Raw genomic sequence first — 26,235 nt, forward strand, 5'->3', positions numbered from 1 at the left:
TCCATGAATAATAATTGTGCCATTCCGAGATTAGTTAAGAACCTTTTTTAGAACCATCATTTTGTAGCAAAGAAAAAAGAAATATACACAGCAGTGTATAGGCTATAATAATACTTTTAAACCATTCAAATGTTTTTTTTTAAGACAACAAACCTTGGGACAACTTTAATAAATCTACATTTACATCTTAATTATAATAATCATAATAATAAAAATATTTTAACACAGATTCCAACCTGTTTGTTTTGCATAAAACAATGTGATATTCGAATGGAATGTTGTGGTATGAACCCCCTAAAAGAATGACTCAAATGACTCGTATGAAACTTAATAAAGGTTATACTGAAATCTTTACCTTCCTATGGGAATTCTGAGCTCATGAATATTAATGACGGTATGCTGATGAGACCTGGACCTCAAACCCTTACCATATTGGGACTCGTAAATTATCCTCTAAATTATTCGAATAGATACATCGTACACTTGACACCTCTAATACTAGACAAGAAATCATATTAATTTTGCTGGGAAATCTATTTATGATTCTGTGTCGGCCAGTTAGCCATGTTGTTAGTAAGCAGGAGCCTATATTCCTCTGTCACGATTGCGCAGCCATTATGATCAGATATATTTAGTGACATCTGCACCAAAGTGTGATTACTCAAGAGCTCAGTCCATGAGATCTGTAAACAAGAGGGTCTCTAAAAGCATCCTCAAAAGGTCAGCAGGTTTATAGCAGGGCATATGACCCTTGCGCATGTGATGGGCTCTGCATTTAGATCTACAGTAGCTATAAAATTCTTTGTATTTGTTTTCATCACAAAGACACTCAAGAGGAATGACATGCTGAACTGTGAAAAGTCTCCTGTTCCAAAAAGTTGACAAAAACCGCATTATGTCCATTTTTATTAAATTTATTCTAACAGGAAAAAAATCGAAGTATTCTTATTATTATTAATTAGTGTTAATAAAATGTGCTTATTTTAATACAATTGTTAAGATAAGTAGGCTATATTGTTATTTTAAGTATTATATTCTATATATATTCTATTTAAATTACATCTATATTGTATTTTCCTTTTTTTTTTTTTGTAACACAGTAACCTATTTAGTGTTCCAGTAGAGGTCGCCATTATACAGATGATATACTTGCTTCTGTAACATATTCAGGCAATTGAATACTTATTTCCCTCGTAAGCTGTACACGAGTACAGTTTTGCTTCATTCATCCATCTGCAACCACTGATGTTCTTTATTCACTGTCCTCTGAACTAGTGTGCTATAGTTCAGAGAATTGGTATAGTTCACCCCAAAATTAAAATTCAGGCCTAATTTACTCACTGTCTGTCTGTTCTTCAGACAGTGGATTGATTCAGCTTGTATTATAAAGTGAACCAACCATCACCCATTAGCGATAAGAGTATAAAAGATATTTAATGCTTAAATGGCAACAGCAAACAGTGGGGGAACTCTGGAAATTGTGTCTAGCAGCAGGCCATATATAAAACTGTGGTTTAGGCGCAGTGGGAGGTCTGGCTTCTGTGCTGTAAAGGCACACACCCTCAGCAGTTGGAGAATCATTAAGTTCTGGAAAAACTAGGGATTTGGCATGCCACGCCTTTGGATTATTAATTTATGAACATCTGTGGAGTTCTGTTCTTTCCACAGAGCATGACCCGCTATTCATTGATTCATTATTATAATTGTAACTGGGCTGTACTCGTTGTGAACCTGATAATGTCAACGGGTGAGTGGAGTCAGTACAAGACATTTTAGCACCCTGAGCCCATGTACAAACCTGAATGTCAAAGATAAACTCTTACGTTTTATGTTACCGAGAAGCTACGGCAGAGCTTTCAGCTGTTAACTCAAGCAGTCACAAGTGTCTGTGCAATAAAGCTGCTGGTTTATGTTAGGAGCTCAAAGACCTTTTACTTGTCTTCCAGGATACTGACCTTCCAACCTGGTCTAATGGAAACTACTTAATGTTTTTACATTCACGTGTGATTCTCCAGAACGCTAAGAAACACCCTTGCCATTATGACCTTTGCTGTTTGTGCAGCTCTCTGAACCCTGCAACCAGACAAGCAAATATTTCTGAAGGTAAACTGAAACTCAACCAGCAATGTCAAGCATGAACACAACATTCAACCATCCTGTTGAAAGTCATAATGAAATGCCCCTTTTCTGTAACGACGTAGCTGAAGAACTTGGCTGACATCATATCAAAATGGTTTCTATGGCATTATACTTCAGTGGTAGCACAATGGAGTGTTTTTTTTTTCTCTCCTGCAAATCAGCACAGGCCTGTATCTTAACTTTTCATACACCTCCATAGCAAGGGAGACATGTGCCAAGGGGGAGCAGAAGTGTGAATACATCATCTGACAGCAGTATTTAATGACAGCCATGCAAGAGAGAGTGCAGGCTTACAAAACAGATCCAGAGCCAATAAGACATTGGCTGTGAAAAATTAATCACAGCTATAATTGGCTATCAGACACAACCATCCATCTCATCTTTATATTCAAATAATAGCTCATATAAAGTATGTAAGGGATAGTTTAGTTTTAATACTTGGCTATTTGCCAAACAAGCACACACAAAAAAATCTGAAGTGCAGTTCTAAATGAAAGAATATGATATTTTAACAAAATAGTTAAAACTGTGAAAGTTTTCACCATCTTTAATGGTTGTGTATGAGATCATTGTTCTTAGTGTGAAAAGATTGATCTCAAAATCATAGAGTAATGGGGTTTAAAGGGTTGAATATGCTCTCTTAAAACCAAATGTGCAGGACCTGAAGAATTGTTCTGTATATTACCTTAATGTTCCAAACAGTCCATTGCATGTACAAAATAATCCTCATAGAAACAAGACGAACATTGCAACAATATAATGGCAATATAATATTATCATTGAAGACGTCTGCAACTGATAACCGATACGCATGGTGGCAGTATATTTGTGAAAAATAAACGTGCGATATGATACGAAAGACGTGATGTAATGAATATATATTATGAATATTATAATATTAGAATCTGACATCTGCTATTGACCAATCGAAATGAAGGATTGCAGACTGCCTACCATGCAATATTCTTCATCTAGCTGTATCTGTGCCCTTGCAGGACCTTGTAATCATTCCATTCTTTCTGTTTCCATGCTGTAAGTTATGTGTGCCTGGGCTGCTCGGCCACACTGTTTAACTTTTATACTATTTGGTTGACAGCACTTGCTAACTTTAATGTCACTCACGGAGAAAATTCACAGTCAGGCCCATTTAAGAAGAATTTACCTTAATATTTACCAAATGAGGCCCACGTGTGGATTATTGCTCAAAGAAAGCAACATATGGTGCAGGTCTTCCACTGTATTTTACTGTATGTAGTGCTAAACACATTAACAAGGCTGCAAACCGAATGAGACAGTTTAGGATTATAGAACCGAACGTGTGAAACGTGTGCAAGAGGAAGATTTAAAACACAAGTGTTAATTTCTACCATATGCTGGAAGTTGTTTTGTAAAAGAACAGTTGTTTCTGGAAAAGAACCTGGTAATGTCTCACTTGAGGTCCATGAGGAAACCCAGGTACTGTAAAAGACTTTAACTTTTGAGGACTGGCCTGGTGCCTCTTCATTTGGTTTTAACAGCAGTAGTTGGGAATGACAGTAGTCTTTTAAGTTGTTTGTCTCTTAAAGCTAGTGTTGCTGGCTTGTTAAAATGCCCTTATTTATGTCTCTTTGGTCTAACCGCATTTACAAGATATCAATGGTATCTTGGCTTCGACTCTAAAGCAGCTGCAAGTCCCAAATGTCAGTTTTGTGTTTTGAAGCAGACTTTAACAGTGTGCCTGCTGGAGATCACAAAAGACTTGGAACCTGTAAGCAGAAGGGATCAAAATTTGTGATGAGGTTTACAAATGGCTAGCTCATGCAACTAATAGAATCCATGGAAAAGGATGTAGCTGGTCAATGCCTGGCTTTTGTCATTTCATTGCAAATTAAACATTTTCAACAAGGTTCTCATATGCTATTGTGGGATGTTTGCACAACAGTGCTGTTTGTTTGGAGACTTTGGGTCTCACTGGAACATTGTTGAAGATTTCCGTTTGTCACCTGCCACTTAAAACTTGTTGGGTGAATTTAGGCCCATATTCCAGTACGGTACTTTTAGGTCTCTTGTGCATGAACAGATCAAACAGTGTTTTATTGAAGGAAAGACATGATGCAGGATTTAAGGAAGCCACGTAAACAATCTGATAGACATCTTTTAAAACAGTCATACATCCCATTATAGTATCTCAGAAACACCAGTCCAAATGAAAAACTTTGTCTAAACCTTTTATTAAAGAAAAACGTGTGACAACCGTGAGAATAATAATATTAGAAAACTTTACAAGGTTTTCTGGGGATGTGGCATAAAAATCCAAGGCATTGCACTTTTTACAAAATATAGAAAATGGTTATGAAAATAAAATCATTTTACAAGCAAAAGAAAGACAAAACAGATGAATGTTCAGGCTCAAAAAATCTGGACGATGAATGACAATCTCTTGTGTATGAGAGTCTTTGTTTCTCTGATACAAAATACATCTTGTGTTCTCCATGGCAGTTTCTTTAGTAAACAGACAAAACATAAGAAACTAAATGGAAAAAGTGGTTCAAGACCAGCAAATCTGTGTTAAATGTAACAAATGCAGTGTGGCATCACAGGACAAAAACTCTCAAAATTCTCACATTTGAAAAACACTTCCATCAAGTAAAAAAATTACATAGGTATGAAATTGCATTACGGATTTCTAGAAGCACAGCAATAAAAATGTACTTTTTTTTTTACTCTTTATTTTTGCAATAGTAAAATTTTGTCAGTGTAAACAAATAAATTAGTATTTACAATGTTAGGTTCTGAAAGCATTGCGCAAAAAAAAAAAAAAAAAACAGACATAACTTGATACTGAATTGCAAAAGTCATATAAATACTTTACACAAGTAATTATGATACAGTCTTAATATAAACATCTTCATCTCAAAGGTCTCTAAAACATTTCTATGTTGATCAAACCCAAAGCCCCTGTTAGAATCGAGGGTTGTAGAAAAAGATGTCTTCATTACAACAACATATTCGCCACATTGTAACAATACACAGGAAGTACAAAAATCTTGTGCAAGTAAAGCAGTTGGTGATAAAGATGTCAGAGGATGAAGTTTTGTGATTGCTTTTCATCTAGATCGTGTTTCATTTTGTAAAGAAATGCCACATTTAATGATCAATTAACGTTACCAAAACTTGTTAAAAAATTCTGACTCGAGGACATAGAAAAATTGATAAGAAAAATCCCCATAAATGTGCTTGTGATTTAAGTTAATTCTCTCTCCTCAGGAGGAGGTCTGGGGCCTGTTTCCTTTTTGTAGTCCACCAAAGTCTTTTGTGTTTTGTCAGAGAGTGAAAATGTGTTGTTGTGCTATAGCTTTTGAAGGGAGTCATTTCTTCTTTTTCTCAGTTATCTAAAAAGCAGAAAAAAAGTGGTTAACTGACTTGTAACAAATGAACGTTTTGGCTGTGCTCGTGTGTTTTGCTATGTAATATTTAAACAACAACAACAATAATAATACAACTCAAAATGTCTTGAATACTAAAAATAAAACTAATTCCCATTTCTTTTTCTACTAAATAAGTAATCTCAAATACATCTATTATAAAAGTACATACTGTATTTTCCGGACTATAGGTCGCACTTTTTTTTCATAGTTTGGTTGATCCTGTGACTTATAGTCAGGTGCGACTTATTTATCAAAATTAATTTGACATGAACCTTCAGAAATGAACTAAGAGACATGAACCAAGAGAAAACATTACCGTCTACAGCAGCAAGAGGGCGCTCTATGCTGCTCATTGCTCCTGTAGCCTACACTGAGCAGCATAGAGCGCCCTCCTAGCGGCTATAGACGGTAATGCTTTCTCTTGGTTCTTGGTCCTAAATAAATGCAACTTATAGTCCAGTGCGACTTATAATATATGTTTTTTTTCCTCATCATGACGTATTTTTGGACTGATGCGACTTATACTCAGGTGCGACTTATAGTCCGAAAAATACGGTACATGAAAAAAAAATAAGGTATAAAACAAAAAAAAATATGCACATGAATTATAATAAAACTTTAATATTATATTTATCATTAATTACTGCAATATTATGTAATATTGTATTTTTACCTAATTTATATTAATATTTACATTTATTTAACAAGCACTAAAATTATAAACACTGAGATTAGTATATAATATATAAAATTGTTTATACAGAGATAAATGTGTCATTTTAATAAATGGACAGATTCTGTTATGACAAACTGCTCACCTCGACACTCGTACTTGAGATCAGAGAAGTAAACCAGTTCTTGGGAAAACACGAACAGTCCTAATCTCCCTCCTGCAAAGGTTTTATCATAAACCGGCCCCGAGTCTGCCATGATCTGTTTCCCCTCATAAACCACAACTCTGGAGAAAAGGACCATAGATCTGTTAACTCTACACACTTGACAAGACTACGTGGCAGTAAAAGGCCTTCCTGTTAATCACCTGATGAATCCTGTCTTGGGTCTGTGGATGAGATGCCACCTGTACGCAGTGTAATCCTTCCAGCCGATATTCTTAGGGTCGTGCCACAGTGTGCGGACCTACCAGACCACATGCAGCAATTAGCTTATCGTGAATGCTAACAGATGTCATATTTGCTGAGCAGTCAGCCTCACCTGTCCAGGAGTGTCACCGGTGTGCCAGAGGGCGTTCCGCATGTGCTCCCCTGTGCCCGTGGTAGAGTTGACCACTTTCAGAGAAACACCAGCGATGCCAAAAGCTTTTGAAGGATTAACTTCCCAGTACGTCTGAGTTATCTGCTTCCACATTACCACATAAAATCGACTGCTGGACTGATATCCAAACACAAACCCAGCGTAATCGTCATCTCTGTCAGTGTTGACGTAGAAAGTGCCACTGAAATCCACGGCGTTGAACTCATCGAAACCTGACGAGCAATGAAAACGTTGAAGTCTCATCAAGACATCAAACTTGAATTAAAAATCATGACCAGAGCGGCTTCTCTGACAGCTCACATACTCACCCACTGCGATACCGGGGTCAGAATTGGCCGTCTGAACCAACTCTTTGCCCTGATGTCTGACCACCCAGTTGGGATCAATTTGTGTAGTTCCTTTGGGGTCCAAATGCACCATTTGGAACTTCCGGAAGTCAGTGTTACCGATGGCGTCGTTCTCAGGGCACACATCCAAAATGTCTGGAATGTTGTCATTGTCAAAATCATCTCTGCAAACATCGCCTCTTCCATCCCCTGTAGATAAAGTTAGATTAGTTCAGCATTCATATTTGTAGATCTGTTAAAGTGGTTAAATCTGCCATCCTTACAACCAAAAATATATACACATACACAATACAATACATGCTTCATTTATATTCATATTTAGATATATAAAAATGTAAATTATACATATTCAAAAAAATAAATAAAATAAAAACAGCAACAATTAGCCAGTTATGAATATTATTATTATTATTTATAATAATCCTGCCCACATTTTTCAGTGTGATTATATTACATTATATATTGGTTAATAATTACTTATTTATTTTAATTAAAATGTATGATTATATTATTAATTTAGATTTTTAATGAATTTTAATATTCATATAAATTAACTAAAATGTTTTATATTTTACTACAGAATATTATTACGTGTCATATAATATGTGACCCTGGACCACTGGGGTTTATTTGTAGCATTAGCCAAAAATATATTGTAAGGGCATATTTCTTTTATGCCCAAAATTATTAGGATATTAAGTAAAGATCAAGTTCCATGAAGATATTTTGTAAATTCCCTACCATAAATATAATAAAACTTAATTTCTGATAAGTAATATGCATTGCTAAGAACTTCATTTGGACAACTTTAAAGACAATTTTCTGAATATTTAGATTTTTTTGCACCCTCAGATTCCAGATTTTCAAATAGTTGTATATCGGTCAAATATCCTAACAAACCATACATCAATGGAAAGCTTATTTATTCAGGTTTCAGATGACATATAAATCACAATTTTGAAAATGTGCACATAAGACTGGTTTTTGGTGTCCAGGGTCACATATATTAAATTTTTCTTTATTAATTTTTACAGGTTTTTATTTATTTGAATAATTCATTTTTATAATATTTATTAGTAAATAATCTGAAGATTGATATAAATTAACTAAAAATCTATCATATTTTACTATATTTTTGAGTATTGTGTGTAATAAAATTGCTACACCAAAAGGAGAAATACTGTAACAAAAAAGGAGCCGAAAGTTTCATCTGGTATCCCAGCTCTCCTCTTTAAGCACAAAGCCATCTCAGCTGTCTTTTCATGTCATGTACATTAACATATGACTGGCTTCAAAAGTGAAATCTATTAAATCCAGACTTTAGCACTCAAATAAAAGGGAAAAGTCAAGCAGGCTTTTGCACAGATGCCAGCTCTTTGCTAATGTGTCTGTTTTTACAGTAGTTGACTTTCTCTCTTTGGAACAATCTTCGACACTATCAAATAAACAAAATATAATGAGGTGTGAGAAGTAAGCTAGCACCTGACAGCTTCGACCTCCAACTGTAACCTGTTTCCATTTTCCCACCAACACAAAAACTAAGGTAGCCTTAACTAAATGCAGCACAGTGCCGCACGCAACCACATGCAAGCGGTGAGAGTGTGACATCATTTTCCTTGACCCTGGCTACATTTAAGGAAATTTTCCAGTTGTAAATATGTCTAAATCTCAAAGGATGCAAAAGGGAAAAATGTGGCCAAAAAAGACTTGGACAAAAATGAATAGATTAAAGAGGACTGGCTCTGACTCCTTTACAGTTTTGTAAAGTTAGCCATGCAGATAAATTACCATTTTACAGTCGTCTTTTAAGTAAAGAAATGTCACATTTCTGACACTGTTGCATTTCTAGCCAGAAATTAAGTCTCAGCATTTCTAGAACTGTTACAGTGTGTGCATCCGTTTGCCAACCTTTCTTCTTACAGTCAGTAGAAACTCAGAAAAACACTTCTAGGTATTTTAAGCAATAGATTCACTCACCATCAGAGTCCAGTTGATCTTTGTTTGGCACCAGTCTGCAGTTGTCCTTGTCATCAGGGATTCCGTCATTATCATCATCAAAATCACAAGCATCTCCTTTCCCATCTTTGTCATGGTCGGCCTGGTTGGCATTGGGAATGTAGGGACAATTATCCAGGCTGTTCTGGTGGCCGTCCTCATCAATGTCCTGATTGTTGTCGCACTCGTCACCAACTCGGTCATTATCGGAGTCAGTCTGTTAAAACATGCAAATGACTTTGTTAAACTTCTGCAAAGCATTCCTCCTTGTGTTTACTGGAAAGAGTTGAGATAGAGCCTGTTGTACCTGTTCAGGGTTGTGCAGCAGAGGACAGTTATCACACTGGTCTCCCACTCCATCCATATCGGTGTCCTTCTGGTCAGTATTGTACATATAGGGGCAGTTATCATGCTCATTCAGAACCCCTGCAACACAAGCAAACTGTTAAACATCTGGAAATACAACAAATTATACATTTACTTTCAAAAATGCACTTGGGTTTAAACCCGGCCGTTACAGAGTCCCAAGCTTGTTAAGTTTTGTTGACGTAGTAATTGTTGGAATGTATGTGGTAGTTTCTCACCATCTCCATCAATGTCTACAGAGCAGGCATCTCCCTCGCCATTACCGTCTGTGTCGATCTGAGCGGGGTTGTGCTCATATGGACAGTTATCACAACGGTCACCCACAAGATCTTTATCGTAGTCAAATTGCCTCGGATTGTACAGCAGAGGACAGTTGTCCTGGTGCACAGGAGAAAAACAAGCTTAGTTTACATAAAAACAAAACATGACTCATTTTTATTACTATATGATTAAGAAGTCTTCCTACCGCCTCATCCATTATTCCATCATTATCATCGTCTTTGTCACAGGCGTCTCCTTGACCGTCTTTATCGAAGTCTTCTTGGCCTGAGTTTGGAAGGTTGGGACAATTGTCCTGCACGATAAAAGGAAAAAATATTAATTTCCTTCGTTGGGAAAATTTACATTTACTAGTACTTAATGTGTTAAAAATGATTAGTTTTCCTGTCTATGAATTAAGTAGAATATTCTAAATACACTTCTAGATGAATTAATTTAGGGATTCAATGTTCAATTATACTCTGACGTTCAAAGTTTGCAACAAGTAAGATTTTTTAAAAGAAATTAATACTTTTATTTAGCAAGGGAGCATAAAACTGATTGAAAGCGACAGTAAAGAAATTGATAATGATTTATATTGAAAAACTTTCTATTCATTAAAGAATCTTGGAACTTAATGCAATATGGTCTCCACGAAAAAACATTCAGTAACAACCTTTTCGACACTGATAATAAAAATAAATGTTTGTTAAACACCAAAGCAGCATATTAGAATGATTTCTGAAGGATCGTGTGACACCGACCGGCTGCTGAAATTTCAGCTTTGCCATCACAGGAAAATGTATATTTTAAAGTATATTAAAATACAAAACAGCTATTCTAAAGTGTAATAATATTATTGTTTTTACTGTTTTTCTGAACAAATAAATGCAGCTATGGTGAGCATGAGTGACGTCTTTGAAAAATTATATTATTTTCAGAAACTTTAGCAGTTAGGCCTAATTGGTCACATGTTTAGTCAATTATCTTATAGCCACAGAAAATACAATAACTCTGTTACCTTTTTGCAGTGATAGGATTGGTTGGCTCCACACACCAGGTTCTGATTGGGCCAGCCATCAAGGTCAGAGTCCTCGCCGCAGATAAGGCCGTCCCCAGCATAGCCGATCTTACACTCACATTTAAACATGGGGTCAGTGAAGTGGCCGAGGTAGATACACTCAGCGGACCTGTGGCAGTTGTGAGTCTTTTCTTTGCAGGGGTTTTCTTGCTCGCATACCTGAAAAATAAACAGACATCAGCGATGCTCAACAGCAGTCCAATTAAGGTGAACAAACTGGTTCATAGCCTCAGGAGACAACTGGGAATTATGTTGTGAGGCCCTTAAAATACTTTCTATTGATCATTTCCTACTATATTGTTGGTTTCAGCTGTGCACAACTGGGCAGTTTATAAGGAAAGCTTTTGGATCGCATCAATAAAATGCGAGACAATTCCTTTCAGCCCTTTGTCAATTTACTACTCTTGGGCGTTGGATCAAAGCAATGCAAGCTGGAGCTTGGTGACAAATCTATTAGTTGTGGACGTTATGAAACTTTTGGACAAAAATGAGTCAGCTTTCCAAGAAATCTGCAAAATGTATTCACCCGAGAGGAATGGAAGAACTAGAGCAAGATCCATATGCTTGGCCACCTTTATGGGCCCAAAATATTTTTTTCATTTAGAAGATCTATCCAAGAGTACCACTCTTGAGCAACTCTGGGCAAAAGTTCCACAACTTTAGCATAAATACAAACAAAATAATGCATGGTCCACAGTCATTTCTGGGAAAGAACTGTTCGATTAGACGAGAAGAGACCACCTTACTGACAATTTTGTTTAGACATACAATAGCTAATTCCAAAATAATAGTAAAGTATGGATTATTTAACATATAACTCATAAAACAAATGGAATACATCACGTTTGAACTTGCACTTTCAGTTTTGTGTATAATGTGCGTCAGACGGTCAGCAAACAGACTGTGGGCTGCACGTAGGCCTGCTGTTGAGGCTAAAGAAACATTTATATACTTGTGCAATAACACATTTACTGTATATACATATGCAATAATTGATCCAATCTGTCCATAGACTGCATAACTAACCTGCTTATTTAGCTTGGCAGCCTCCACTCCCATTCCAAAGGGCTGATTGCCTTTGTATCGAGGAGGGCAAGGCAAGCAGTGGAATCCTGGGTCTGTGTTGACACAGCGCTGGGATTCACCACTTTTAAAACAAAGATCAGGCACCATGTCACACTATAGGACAGAAGAAGCAAACAGAGATGTTTGAAAAAACATTTTTCAATAATGTTCACATTCATTGCATTCAAATCAGTGGATCAGTGGAGCAAGGGCTGGAGGAACATTTTTGTTTGGCTATGTTTTCCCGGTTAAATTGTGAGTAATGCAGTTGAACGATTGCTTGTCACACAGCCCTAACTACATTATACTTTTCGCAGCTTCAGCTCTTTTCCTTTTGTACCTCATTCACATCCTCACAGAATGTTCCATTGCCACGGAAACCGACAGGGCAGGGCCCGCACTCCCACGAGCCGTCAGCGGAGCCAGTGCAGTCAACACCCCCGAAGCATGGGTTAGATAGACAACCATCTGAGGAAGCAGGGAATAAAAGGGAGAGGCTTTGAGTTTACTCATGAAATTAATATGCATTTCATAAATCTCAGAATGAAACTAGAGACATTATCCAAAGTGGTCTTTAAATAACAGAGCCCATTGATAATATTAATTTCATGTATTTCATGTATGCAACCGTTCAAAGGTTTTTGAAAAAAGCTTCTTATGCTATCTAACGCTTCATTTATTTGATCAAAAATGCAGCAAGAGCAATAATATTGTGAAAAATTATTGCATTTTAAAATAAGTATTATTTTATTTTAATGTGTTAAAATGTAACTTGTTTCTGAGATGGCAAAGCTGAATTTTTATTGCCATTACTCCAGTCTTCATTGTCACATTATCCTTCAGAAATCATTCTAATATGCTGCCTTTGGTGCTCAAGAAACATTTCATATTAGTGTCAGTGTTGTAGTGCCGCTTACATTTTTTATTAAAACCATGATGCTTTTTGAGCATTTTTGATAAATTTGATGATTTTCTGATTTTTTTGTGATGAATAAAAAAATATATAGTCTTTTTGTAACATTTTGCTGAATACAAGTATTAATTTCTTTGAAAAAAAAATTACTGATCCCAGACTTTTGAACAGTAGTGTATCACCTTGCCTTTTAATTTTTCCTCTTAACTCCCAATCAGATGCTAATTCACCTTCCCGCTTTATCATAATTTAACATGGTTTAAAGGCAGCGTAAAAATAGACCTCTAAGTAAAAAACAGCTTTTATTGTGAGCAGACTGAGCTGATGCAGAAGGTTTAATATTGGCTCAGATTTGGGGACAAGAGCACAGGTAAATCCACATTATAGTCCCATAGATACAGTTTATAGCCAAACATAGTCTATGAGTAAGACTATGTGTAGAGTGAGAAATAAATAAAAATATTGCAAGGTAACATACCAACAGGACAGTCCTGCTTGTTGCAGGAATCAGTATCCTTGGACTCCCCTGGGCATTTCTTGCCACCATACTGCGGATGAGGGCTGTTACACACATGTGTCCGTGTCCTTGTTCCTCCCCCACAGGTGGCGGAGCAGATCGCCCAAGGAGACCATGGGCCCCAGGCTCCATCAACTACAAGGCAAAGAGAATACAGTAAAAATCTGAATATAAAACAGAGTCAAATTATCCATTTAAATCATTTAATCCAAGAGCACATTATGCAAACTGGCTAAGTTTTATACATGAATAAGAAGTGCAAGGCTCCCAGTACTCACTTGGACAGGGTTTAGCTTCACATTTTTTAGTCTCTCTCCCACTGCCCTCACAGTCCTTTCCTCCCAGCTGAGGAACAGGGGAGTTACAGTGGCGAATTCGCGTGATCTGTCCCTCTCCACACGTCACAGAGCATGACGACCAGGGTGACCACAAACTCCAACCACCATCTTGACGGACTATAATGAAAGGCAGAGAACTGGCATGGTTATCAAAAACAATGATACATGCTGCCTTTGAGTGCTTGTGGAATACCCTGCTCTTGAGTTTGGAAGTCATAATTACGAAATGATGTGCGTCCAAGTAAACTTTTTTAAAGATTTGGCAAAGTCAAATGGGGTCATGAATTGAGAAGCCAAAATCTCCCTGATCTTTTGACTTATAAGAGGTCATTGTACTATAAAAACCTCCTGTAATTTTCAGAACTCAAACCTTTCTCGTTAGTCTATAAACAGCTTATATTAAAGCCAGCCTGCCAAAACAACAGATTTGTGGAATTTACCACTTTATGATGTAATAGTGTGGCTAAACACCGCCACCGCAGAGGAAGATCAACTCCTGCTTCTACATCACTGCCTGTTTAGCCCCACCCACTGACTTGTGCATGTAGTGTAAATAACGTGCAAACGCAGGTCTACTCAGAAATAAAAAGCTAAAGATTTTTCGAAGACGACTAGATGCTGTGCAGTGCCAAGAAGTGGAAGAACGTAGTATTTGCCTTGCATTCTGTCTGATCCCAACATTAGTAAAGAGTGTAAGAACTTTTATTGAAGATCCATCCCCATCCATCTGTGAAGGATGTAGACTGTTAAACATAAACAACTGTTAGCCAATCATAGCAGTGGGTGTCTCCAATCCACCACAGCTATTCAAACAGAACGTTCTGATGAGGGGGGTTAAAAACAGGAAAGAAAATAGCCTATTATAAATTTTATAAAAAAAGAATGCTTATGAAATTAAGATAATTTTTGTATTTTCCAGCAAGATTTATCAACAGCACAGAAGTACTGTAATATTCACAAGTACAACTTAACCATGACTGAAACCAAACTGCCAATGGAAAGTTGGGGCTAAAACAAAATTGTGGAGGTGTTTATGCGCAATCATCTCATAAATATGATCATTCTAACATTACTTGAAGGCAGCGTTTAAGAAGCAAACAAACCCAGACAAAAAATTAGATCTTTCATTTATATTAGTAAGTCCAGAGGCATGAGGTCCTGGAATGACATAGGGCGGGACTGCCAATAAACTTGATGAAGCGATGACCACCTGGCCCATAATTCTGGACCCATCGCCTTATCGTCTCTTTGGGACTCAATATTCTGGCCAGTTGTGACACAATGGGCATTAAGTGCGCCTCTTCACACACCGTCAGCTGTATTCTGTTCCCACGACCACATGGGTATGAGCATACAGACTGACAACATGAGGAAGAGAAAGACTGTGATTTTATATATAAAGCTAAAAAATCTTAACATATGAATACTTATGGTTATTGTTGAGTGGTAATTGCTACAAAGGCCAGCTTGTCTATTGCTACCCAAGATACCAGCTGGCAACATTTTTCAGTTAAAAAAAAATATTGAGTCTGCCGTAAGCCAGAGTTTAGCAGTTTGGCATTGGTACACCACAAAGAGCCATATGCCGCTCGTTAAAACCTCACTGAGCATAAGCGATGAATACCAGTTCGTTCCCTAGCTGATGGAAAGGAGTTTATCTATTAGTACACGCTCCATAAATATTTACAACAGATGATGAAAGAAAACACCCATGTTGTTACAGAATTATCCAACTGCCAGAAAATCAGGTCAGGAATGGAATGGCTTAAAATCACAGTTTGTCTAACGAACATCAGCTGAGTGATGTAACATTCAATTAGTAGTAACAACTAATTTGATGAAATTTAGGTAAGTGGGTGCTAGCTATAGTAGAATTACAGCTTACCACTTGAGTGTCGTTCAGTCTACTGCCAATGCGAATGGTTGGCAGGACTTTCTGCGGTTATTATAGCTGCTGTGATTTTTGGTTGACCCACTTTAAAGGATTAGTTGACCCAAAAATGAAAATTCTCTCAGTATTATCTTGTGCTGTTCCAAACCCATATGAATTTACTTCTGAAGAACATAAAAGGAAAAAACTTGTCAAATTGTACAGGTTGCTCTTTTCCATTTTCGACTTTATAAAGGGCAAAAAGCACCATAGACAAGCATCATGAAAGAGATCCATACCATTTATGCATATATTTAAAGTGTTTTCAAACCCTTATATAAAGACATTTAATGGTTTTTAGAAAACTTCCAATATTATGTACGAATTGTTTAACTACTGTACTTTTGTGCCCAACAAAAGGTCGTAAATGTGGTTAGGTTACATTTTTGCAAAACAACAAAAATGTACCTATACATGCAAATCACTGGAGTTTCCAGCTGAAATGACCATCAGTGGGACATCAACAACTTTTTTTTCCTATTTACACAAATAATGATTAAAGGTGTGGATTATCGATTTAAAAAGCTTTATTTTCATGTAGTTCATTTCCAAACTGCTTATGATACTTTCAACAACCAAAATAATATGTTTCCAGATTCACATTCATCTGTTTCAGATAAAACTAAATGTGCTTTTAGCGCCATTCAGCGTTGTTTGTGACACTTTTATTGTGCTTTTGCATAATTTTGAAACTTAAAAGCATCAGACCTCACTCATTGTAATTGCATTAAAAGAGCAACCAGCACATTCTTCATTTATCTTCCATGGATAAGTCATTTAAGTATGGAACGACATGAGTAAATCACAGAATTTAAATTTTTGGATTAACTATTCCTTCAAAAGCTCAAAAGTACAAAACAACAGCCAAAATAAGTATTTTTTCCCATAAAGATTTAGAGATTTTGGCTGGAACCAAACCGAGTACCAAAGTCTTGGTGAGTCTGATTCTTTTTCTTCCATTTCCATTATTTATTAATTTTTTTTATTTTTTTACAGCTGTTTAGATATTGTGACGGCTGCATTTGAGATCTCTCTTTCTACTTCGTTTAGAACACAAACTCTTTCACTCTTTATTCTGTGGAGATGTTACAGATGAGTGCATTACTTTTAATTATCACAATTATCTATGATGTGCTGATACACCTGAAACAAATTAGCGAGAGAACAAACTGTGCACTTGCAGTTTTAGTGTGACCTACCACATTTCTTAATGCCACGAGCAACAGGATTTCATCCAATACCACTAAAACCACTGTTATTTGGTTTTCTTCCAAGGCTTTAGACTTTATGGACAAAACAGACAGGAAAATGGTGTCCAAAATGTTTATATATGACCAAAGAACAGGTGTTGAAAGAAAGTGTGCAGTTTATAACAGTATAACAAAGACTGGCTGTCTCACCACGACTGTCGCATTTTCCCAAGTTGCATCTGCGGGTTTGAATGGAGGGGCCACTGCAGGGGTTACTTGTGGCATCACATGACCTGCCTCTTTGCTGGGTGCCTGTTCCACATGTAACGGTACACTCCGTCCATTCGGACCAAGGCGACCAGCCATCTTCGCTGTCTTTAGCTGTACACACATAAATGCATAAGCACATTTAGCACTGCTAACTTTAGGCACAATTCACCTCATTCTAACCCCACCACACCCATTATGGTGCTCCTTGTTGATAGTATATTTAAAAAGCAAAGGCAACATTGTTCTTTGCTTCTGATGTTTTGGAGCTTAAGTTATACATGACATCATCTTTCTCAACCCACTTCAGAGCATGGGAACATACAGTAATGCTTGTTATTCATGGATAATAAAAATGTGTGGTTGGCAAACATAAGCAGTTTTAAAACAATAACAGTTCTGTACCATAAAACGAGGGAAAAGTTTCTCTGTGAAGCTGGCCTGTATAAGCTTCCGTTCAAAAGTTTGGGGTCAGTTCGATTTTTTTCATGTTTTTAAAAAAGCCTTAAACAGTATGTTCACCAAGGCTGCATTGACTTACTACAGTAAAAACAGCAATATTGTGAAGGATTTATTTAATACAATGGTTTTCTATTTGAATACACTTTAAAAAATTATTTATTTCTGTAATGGCAAAGCTTAATTTTAGCTGTCATTACTCCAGTCTTCAGCATCACATTATCCATAAATCATAATAATATGCTGATTAGCTTATTATTATTAGTTGAAAATGGCCGTGCTTGGGAGTGTTTTTTATTATTCTTTAATGAACAGGACATTTGAAGAATCTTTTTAAAACAAAATAAAAGAAGTACTTTTTAAAATAAATGTATCTGTGCATCTGTCATCTGCCCCGAGACATGAATTTCAGGGAAATCCACTGGTATAAAAACTAGCATGAAAAAAAAAATCCACACAAGGTTAACATGAGAAGCATCCCAAGTTGGCTTTGATGTAAAATCCATGTATTTAAATTACAATTCTCACAAATGATATTAGCAAAGAAAATAATTCTATTTCAGATAGCGCATCTCTAGATTGTATGTGCATACCCTGTAGACATGATGTGAAAATTAGAGTGAATATTAGCAATGTGTCAGAAATGTTACTCACGCAGACACACTGGACAGCATTCACCATCTAGGAAAGTAGGGCTGGCACAGGATACTGGAGGACATGTGATCTGATGGCATACAATCTTTGATTCCTTCAACATAAAGTCATAAAACATAAAGAGTCAGAACAAAAGCAGACTGCCGTTCGCTCTTTCTCTCCCATTCATCATACGTCACAGTTCTTCCTACCTGACAGGTACACTTGGTGCAGCTGTCCACAACCCAGTCCTCCTTATCCTCAAAGAGACGGCCGTCTTGCCAGCACATGCGCTTGTCTTTGATGTTCTTCATGTTCCCCAGCACCTCCTTCATCACAGTGTTCTCCTCAGTCTAACCAACAGACGCAAGCAAGACAGATGGACAAATGGTCAAGAGGAGGCAATTCTTCTGTCAATGTCTTCCACATGAAGATAAATAGAGGTGATTTAAACTGAAACTGGAATGAGCACACTTCTATAGAAGGGGATTTATGTCCATGTTCCCAAGGAACAGGAAGCTCTGCCCTAGGAAATCTGGGATGATTTTCTCATTCTGACCTCTTGACCTGGGATTTCTGCTATCAAATTGCAACACTTTTGGTTGATTTCCAGTGTTAACCCGTGGAAAATGATGAAGAAGTCCGACCGTTCAAATGCTTGGGTTCAGTAAGATTTTAAAAACAAGTTTTTGAGTTTCTTATGCTCACCAAGTATGCATTTATTTGTTAAAAAAAGTAAAAACAGAAATACTGTTAAATATTATACTACAATTTAACTGTTTATCATTTTAATATACTCTTAAATTACATTTATTTCTGTATACCCCAGTTAACATTTCTGGTTGACCACCAAGCAGAAGTAAAGTGTCCTCGGGCCCTATTTTAACGATCTGAAACGCAAGTGTCAAAGCGCGAAGCGCAAGTAACTTTGTGGGCGGGTCTCGGCGCTGTTGCTATTTTCCCGGTGGGATAAATGGCTCTTGCGCCCGGCGCAAATCTAAAGTGGGTTGGTCTGAAGTAGCTTCATTATACGTGTGGTTTGGGCGTAACGTGAAATAAACCAATCAGAGCGTCATCCAACATTCCCTTTAAAAGCAGGTGCGCAAGCTCCATTATGGATTGCTATTATTATGGCGTATTTACCAGGCGCACGCCAGGAGCGGTTCACAGCCGAGGATACTGATGTTCTTGTAAGAGCAGTGAAAGACAGAGAAGTTGTGTTGTATGGGGATGGGAGAAACCCACCCAAAATACACCACAATGATTTCCGTCATCTCATGTGTTAATATTTTTTTTTTGTGTAAAATTTATGATTTGCAAAAATAACTTGCATCTGTGTAGATTACATGAGCAAAGTGTATGCGGGTTGTGCACGCTATACATTATGGTCAAGCATGCGCCCTTAAAATAGCATAATGAACAACGTGCAACGCGCCACTGACTTTAGACTAGGTTTTTTCTGGTCAGTGGCGCAATTGTTTAATGGAACAGCAAAATAGCACCAGGGATTGCGCTTTTTGCGCTGAACCGCCCAGGGAGCGCAAGTTCATTCACTAGTTTAGCGACGTGCTTCTGTGGAGGGAAAAGCGCGCTTTGCGCGGGTGCAAAATAGGAATGACACATGCGTCGGTGTACAAAGTCAATTGCGCTGGGTGTAAGATAGGGCCCCTCATGTAACATTTGATCTACATGTAAGTTACTTGTCTTATGCTTATGATTTTTGCTTGTAATGTTGATATTTGCAACATAAATCATCTTATTTTTCATTTGTTTAATGTTTGAATGCAAAAAGTCTCTTTTCAGATTTTTGATTGGTTAATCTTTGCCAGTTTCCATTTTCTGTTTTACTTTCTTTCTTTTTAAAGCATAAATGAAAAAGAACACCCAGATTAGAATTTAACAGTCCTGAGATGTGTTAGCAAAAACTATCATGCATTTGTGGCCACAAGTAAAGAGTTGAGCAAGAGGAAAGAGACAGAACAAGAGATTGAGGGAAGGGAAAAAACTTACAAGAGGAATGCAAAAGGGGGGAAAGGTTATTCACTTCTGAAGCACACTAAGTACATACAATAACACACGCTAAAAACACAACCACATTCAGTTTGTGCTGATACATTCATTTGTGCATGTGTGAGTAAGAACAAAATGCATAGGTAGCAGTCATGAGTGTTAGGCTGTGAAACAGAACACCACATGGTCTGGAAGAGCCTCTGGGACCCGCAGCATCCAGCGGCTGGATTTCCCAGAGATTATGCCCAGACTCCCTCATCGCTGAGAAGCTCCCAGTGGAGGATAAAGGGGCTGTTTAAACACTGCCAGACACGACTCGGTTCCTATTCACACTTCCTATCTCCTTCTAAAACAAACCATAAAACCCCAGCCCACATCTTCACGTTTTCCACTGCTTCTTTAGCCCTGTTTTCCTTTAATGGTTCTGTTTAGACTAAGCTAATTTTTGCTTGCATGGTCAGATATTTAATCTGTAAGAAAACTCTCCTAATCACAGATTGACCACCAACCTAAACACTGGGTCTTTATGAAATAACGTGTACATTTCAGCAACAACAACAAAAAAAATGTATTCACTCGCATGTCGTTCCATTTTGAATGAATAAATGAAGCATTAGTATTTATACTAGTGTACGCTCAAATTGCTTCACTTTTTTTTCTCCATGGAGCACAGAGAGAAATTTAATGGTCACTCTTTTCCATGCTGTTACAATGAATGACAATTGAGGCTTTCAAGGTGTTTTTCTCGTATGACTTCAGAAGATTTGGACTATAGTGTACAAGTCGTATGGACTGTTTTTATGGTGCTGTTGTGACCTTCTTGATGCTTGAAAGCCTCAGCCCTTGTTCATTGAAATTGCATGACAAAAATATTTTACTTTGTGTTCTTTCTCAGTTTCAGATACTCTTTCAGATGAAACACATTAATTAGGTAAAACAAAATTACCACTTTTTGCAAGCCATCGATGAGATTGCCCACAACAATACGGAGACCTTTGAGCTCCTGGACCATGTTGGTGATTTCCTCACAGGAGCGCTCGCACACATCCGATGCCATTTTTTCCTTCTGCCCAATGAAGTTGGTGGAGATGGCCGTACCAACAGACACAGTCTCTGTACTTTCATTAACCACGTTAACTTCCTCTGAGAGAGAAAAGAATGCAAAGTCAAAAAATGTCTTTGTTTAAATTGTATATATATATATTTTCTTCAGATATGACCAGAAATGTCCCTAAAAATAAAGAGGTAGTAAAAGGAATTTAATTGGAAATTATATATGCAAATAAATACAACATTAATGTGTCCCCATAAGCCTTTACAATGAAGAAGCAAAATATAGCAGCTATATCTGTGTTTTTATAGGGTGCTTGGATTATGTATGATATTCCACAACCCACAAACTCGAATATATTATTCTCTCACTATATTTCTGACATAAGTATAATAAATGCATAGAAGCTACCCTGAAGTAACATTTAAAGAAACATAGTGATTTTTCAAAGCAAGTCTTGGAAAAGGAGGAAGGTGGTGGGGTTTGGGATACGCAACAGCAGAGGAATGTTGTCCATTATGCCAAAACTCCCATTAGATATCTGCAGCCATTTTGGGGTCATTTGCGTAAATTTTCTCCAGATTAATGTAGGACAGGAGACACTAAATCAAGAGCCATGTTGTTACCTCCAGAGGTTCCTTTGAGACTCATGCAGGGTTAGCAGCTTTTTAGAGACTGCTGAACTCGTTCAAATCTCTTGGGGTTTCAGTCAACGCTGGGAAAATGAGTGTGTCTGTTTCAGCGACTTTCTAGGCAGGCTTTTGTGCAGTTCACTTTAACTTTTATTTAGCAATACGTGGCACTCCTAAACTGGGGCACTAGAGAGTTTATAGAGACGTCTGTACTGGCATGAGCAACGCTCAGCAGCTGGCATGTATCCGTGTTGGCAATGGAAATGGAAGCCTTTTTGACTGCACATATCCTATGCATACTTATTCAATTACAATTAAAAAGAACTGTGGCAGCAGTGCTAGAGAAACACTCACTCCCTCACATCTCACACAAGGCTTAGTTTTGTCATGGTCTAAAATGTATTACTTATTTCAGCACAAAAGTCAGTCAGCTCTAGGGATGAGTTTATAATTGACTCAAAAGTCTTTAAAAAATACAAAAAATATTTTCCATCATAATATACATTTAAAAAATAAATTTTATTTTTTATTTGTAGGGGCAAAAGAACGTATTCTGATGCAAAATATTTGAAATTGAAATTGCAGCAAGAACACAGTATACATCATATAAATCCAAATGATTCCAAAGCTGTTTGCAAGGTTTAAAAAAGGATATACGGGATCAAAAAAGTAAGATTGTCACTGGGAATGCAGTTCTGATCTACAAAGGGCAAGTGAATGTTTCAACACTTGAGTGTTGAGCCCTAGGTGGAAACCAAAGCTTTCAGTTTGTGATCTTACCAGTGTGTGCATAAAATTATGAGTATGTACTTCCATTTTTCCACCTTCTCTTAAAGAACACCCTGCCAATGCATATTAATATGACAATCTTTATTCTCGTTATGGCATGTACAAACTGGTTGACCCTTATACCACTACACAAGCGTGAGCATTTCCCGTAAACATGATGTAATATGGTCAGAAATTTCCACAGCTCTGATTCGCAGATTTTGTGACCCACTTAGGTGAAAGCCAGAAAAGCTTAAAATGAAAACTGAATCCAACGGAAAACATACCAACCCTCTTAAAACAAATTTGATCATGAACTGCACAGAATAAATCCAGCAGAGCTTCTGAAACCTAGAACATTCAGAAGTTCAAGCATTATGTGAGCCTAATCGGAGCCTTAAAACACTAGTCCAGCATTAATACGCCAAAGGTCATAAAAGCAGTCTCTTAAAGTGAACATGCTTTAAGAACTTTCTGTGGTTTTACACGACCTTTGTTTCACGTTTAAGAAGTTTAAAAGAATTCTTACCAGGTTTGGCGATCACACAACCTTTGTTTCTTAGGATGTCCTCTATTGGTGTGTCAAAAATGAACTGTACATTCTGTAGTAAACCCTGTAAAATGACAGAGATTATTACCAGTCAATTATAATATCAAATCTCAAGAACAAAAAATACACATTTATATATTAAAACATATATAATACAATTTTAATAATATTTTGTCTTTCTATTATATATATATATATATATATATATATATATATATATATATATATATATATATATATATATATATATTTTTTTTTTTTTTTTTCTATTTTATATATTTATATAATCTTATTTAAAAAACAGTATAGAATTGATCAATACTCGAAAAAGGATTATCTTCCCTATTTCACAGCACAGAAAAATCATTATCCAGGAATTCCATGACAAGCATTGAATATAGTTCAGATGATGTTCATCAAGAAGACCTGCTCTTACCCTGAAGTGGTTTTCCCTGATAGATCCCTTGGCCACAAACATCTGACTGCCCTCCGGCCGCAGATGTTCATAGAAAGGCTCATCCAGGATCACGCTGTCAATGAGGCTACAGCCTACATAGAGGTGAGCATTCTCTCCGTGAATGTACAGCGTAATGTTCTTCCACTGCGAATCAGACAAGTCCACATCCTCAAACGACACAACATTCTGAGATCCCTTGACCATGTAAAGGAGATCCAACGTGTTGGCTCGCCCATTGGACACAATCTCAAACTGACGGCTCCCACTGGGGCCCTCCAGACCAATCAGGGTTCCCCTGGAGCCCTTGTCCTGTCGTATGGAGGCCACAAACACAAAGCCCTCATTGTTCTGGACCTGCTTTAGGATCTGATGGAGGGCCGGGGTGCTTACAGCAGGGACGTGATCAAAGCGTATAAAGCGATATGCAGGCGAGTCCCAGTCGTGGCCCTTGAAGAGCTTGGCACCGATCGTCTTTCTGCTGATGCTGCTGATTTTGAAAAGGTCGAAGACGGATTCATCTTCCACATGCCCATCTTTGAATGAGCCAACATAAGCATTTCAGCATAGCACAGATGATTATGCGAGAACACAATATAGATTTTATGTGATGATTATATAAGCCCTTTAAAAATTTCAAGAAAATATTACATAATCTCAGATCAAAACTATTTAAAAGCTGTTTTGCATTGTATACCACATAAAGACTCTGTTAATGAATCAAACACAGATGTGCTTTGAGGCACAGAGAATAATGGGCAAGTTGTATAATATGGACATCTCAATTCCAGAATTAGATATGTCAACCTCAATAGCAAGAAAGAAAAAATATGTTAAATCCTATTTATTTATAAACAATTTAGGAACAGATGGATCATGGATTTACCTTGAGGTAGTGCTCTGATGCATAGTAACAGCAAAGGCAGCAAGTAGAAATTTCTCCTGAGTATCATACTCCTGTAAATTACACATAAAATTATATAAAAACATAAAATCTTATTAACCCATTTATTCCCAAATACTAATTTAGTCTAATGAAACATATTGCATGCCTTTAACAAATGTTTTATATAGAGTAAAAAAAGAATTGCTCAGTTGGCCAATAAGACCCAATAAAAAAAAATTGCAAAAAAACTATGAAAATAAAATCAAATATTTAATGTAACAACACTTTGGGCTTTGGGTTTTCCTGTTTCTACATTCTTTGGCTTTACATTACAGACCATTCTTAGTAAGAGGTTATAAAAAAAGACCCTTTAACAAATTTAGGAATCTCAAATATAACATTTTAAGGAGATTTGATATCATCTTTCAAAGGGGCACCATGTATAGGCTAATTAAACAGCTGTGGTCATGTGACTTTTTAAACCAGCTGTGTAAAAGTTCACATTCTGAACTTTCATTTATAATTCACAAATGTTTAAAAATACATTAATAACACTTACTAACAAGTAAATATGAACACACCATTAAGTGAATTCATATGAATAAATAGATACAATATGCTTCAAACTGACATTTACCTGCAATTAGGCATTAAAAAAGTTTCAAGTTAAAAATGGTTTATGCATTTTTATTAAATGACATCATAAACACTTGCTGAGTGCAGATGTAATAGGTTTTTAAAAGTGTTTAACTGCAGCAGTCTATCAAAATGAAGACATTTGTGACAGTCTTCCAAGCATAGTTTCAAACTACACAAAATAATCATTATTTTCATTGAGAAACTTTAAATGTAAGTATTGGGTGTCAAAACGTATAAAAATGCTCTCACATAAACAAGACTCACCTGTTGTAATGTGCAATCCAACTGAAACAGCACAAAGTCTATTTGTCCTACAAGACAAAAAAAAAGTTGAGAAAAAAAGTTCTTCTGGACAAATACTAAAATCCAAAGTGTCTATAACATCCACACAGCTCCGGGTTTCAGTTCAGTGGCCTGAGAACTACTGGAGTGATGCCCTTTATACAGTTCAGTCCGAACCATGTCATTCAGGTTCGGATATAAACCTGGACGTGCTGAGGGGGATGAATTATATGTTTCCCATCCTACAATGTCATGCCGGTATCCTACCAATGCAGTGAAACCTCCTGTCCTCCCCTGCAGTGACGTCTTCGCCCCCAAATTCCGAGCCAAAGTCGCTGGGAGGTGGAACATTGAGAGATGTGGAGAGAAACATGCTCGCGCAAGATGCGACAGATGCTGTAGAGACTCGAGAAAACAACCACTCACTGTCAAATATGTGCAAGTTATTATAAAATGTTAAAAAAAAAAGAAATCTTTGTTTCATATACATTAAACAATATTTACAAATAACAACTGTCATTTCTGGCCACCCAAATTGATGAATTTTCGGTTTTAGCTAGAACACAGCAACTTATTCCAGGTTGAGAATTAATGAAAGTGACTAGCCTAATTGCTTGGAATAGTTTACTGTGTATTGTGTAGGCCCATTGCGTAATAAACATTACTTACCCTATATTTCGTCTCGGCAACAAAACAGTGAGAAAATATGACAAAACATTTTAGTTTGTAGCCTTTCTCAAAAGTTCGAAAATATGACAGAATGTTTCGTTTGTAACCAAGAAACTC

The 26,235-nt window shown here is 36.9% G+C and overlaps 1 protein-coding gene across 1 annotated transcript; it reads right to left on the bottom strand.

Annotated features, from left to right (window-relative positions):
• Positions 1–4,333: 4,333 nt before the first annotated feature.
• Positions 4,334–26,235, bottom strand: thbs2a (thrombospondin 2a). Its single transcript, XM_052572850.1, has 24 exons — positions 26,119–26,235; positions 25,717–25,854; positions 25,432–25,478; positions 24,529–24,599; positions 23,625–24,178; positions 23,168–23,252; positions 21,134–21,330; positions 18,390–18,530; positions 18,199–18,292; positions 17,029–17,199; positions 13,639–13,815; positions 13,322–13,495; positions 12,271–12,398; positions 11,892–12,044; positions 10,806–11,024; positions 9,993–10,100; positions 9,745–9,904; positions 9,468–9,586; positions 9,143–9,377; positions 7,127–7,354; positions 6,759–7,030; positions 6,586–6,683; positions 6,365–6,504; positions 4,334–5,510 (listed from the first exon to the last, which is right to left on the bottom strand). The coding sequence occupies exons 4-24, from the start codon at positions 24,593–24,595 to the stop codon at positions 5,503–5,505; spliced, it is 3,528 nt and encodes a 1,175-aa protein (XP_052428810.1). The 5' UTR covers positions 24,596–24,599; positions 25,432–25,478; positions 25,717–25,854; positions 26,119–26,235; the 3' UTR covers positions 4,334–5,502.

Source organism: Carassius gibelio, chromosome B13, assembly GCF_023724105.1.
Source record: "Carassius gibelio isolate Cgi1373 ecotype wild population from Czech Republic chromosome B13, carGib1.2-hapl.c, whole genome shotgun sequence".
Classification (NCBI taxonomy): domain Eukaryota; kingdom Metazoa; phylum Chordata; class Actinopteri; order Cypriniformes; family Cyprinidae; genus Carassius; species Carassius gibelio.

Coding starts and splice junctions, on each gene's coding strand:
- thbs2a (XM_052572850.1), bottom strand. CDS start 24,595: ATGATACTCAGGAGAAATTTCTACTTGCTGCCTTTGCTGTTACTATGC. Junction 18,531..21,133: donor TCGATGGCTTGCAAAAAGTG/GTAATTTTGTTT, acceptor TCTGTTGGTTAG/ACTGAGGAGAACACTGTGAT. Junction 11,025..11,891: donor CTGCCAAGCTAAATAAGCAG/GTTAGTTATGCA, acceptor TTTATTTTTCAG/GTATGCGAGCAAGAAAACCC.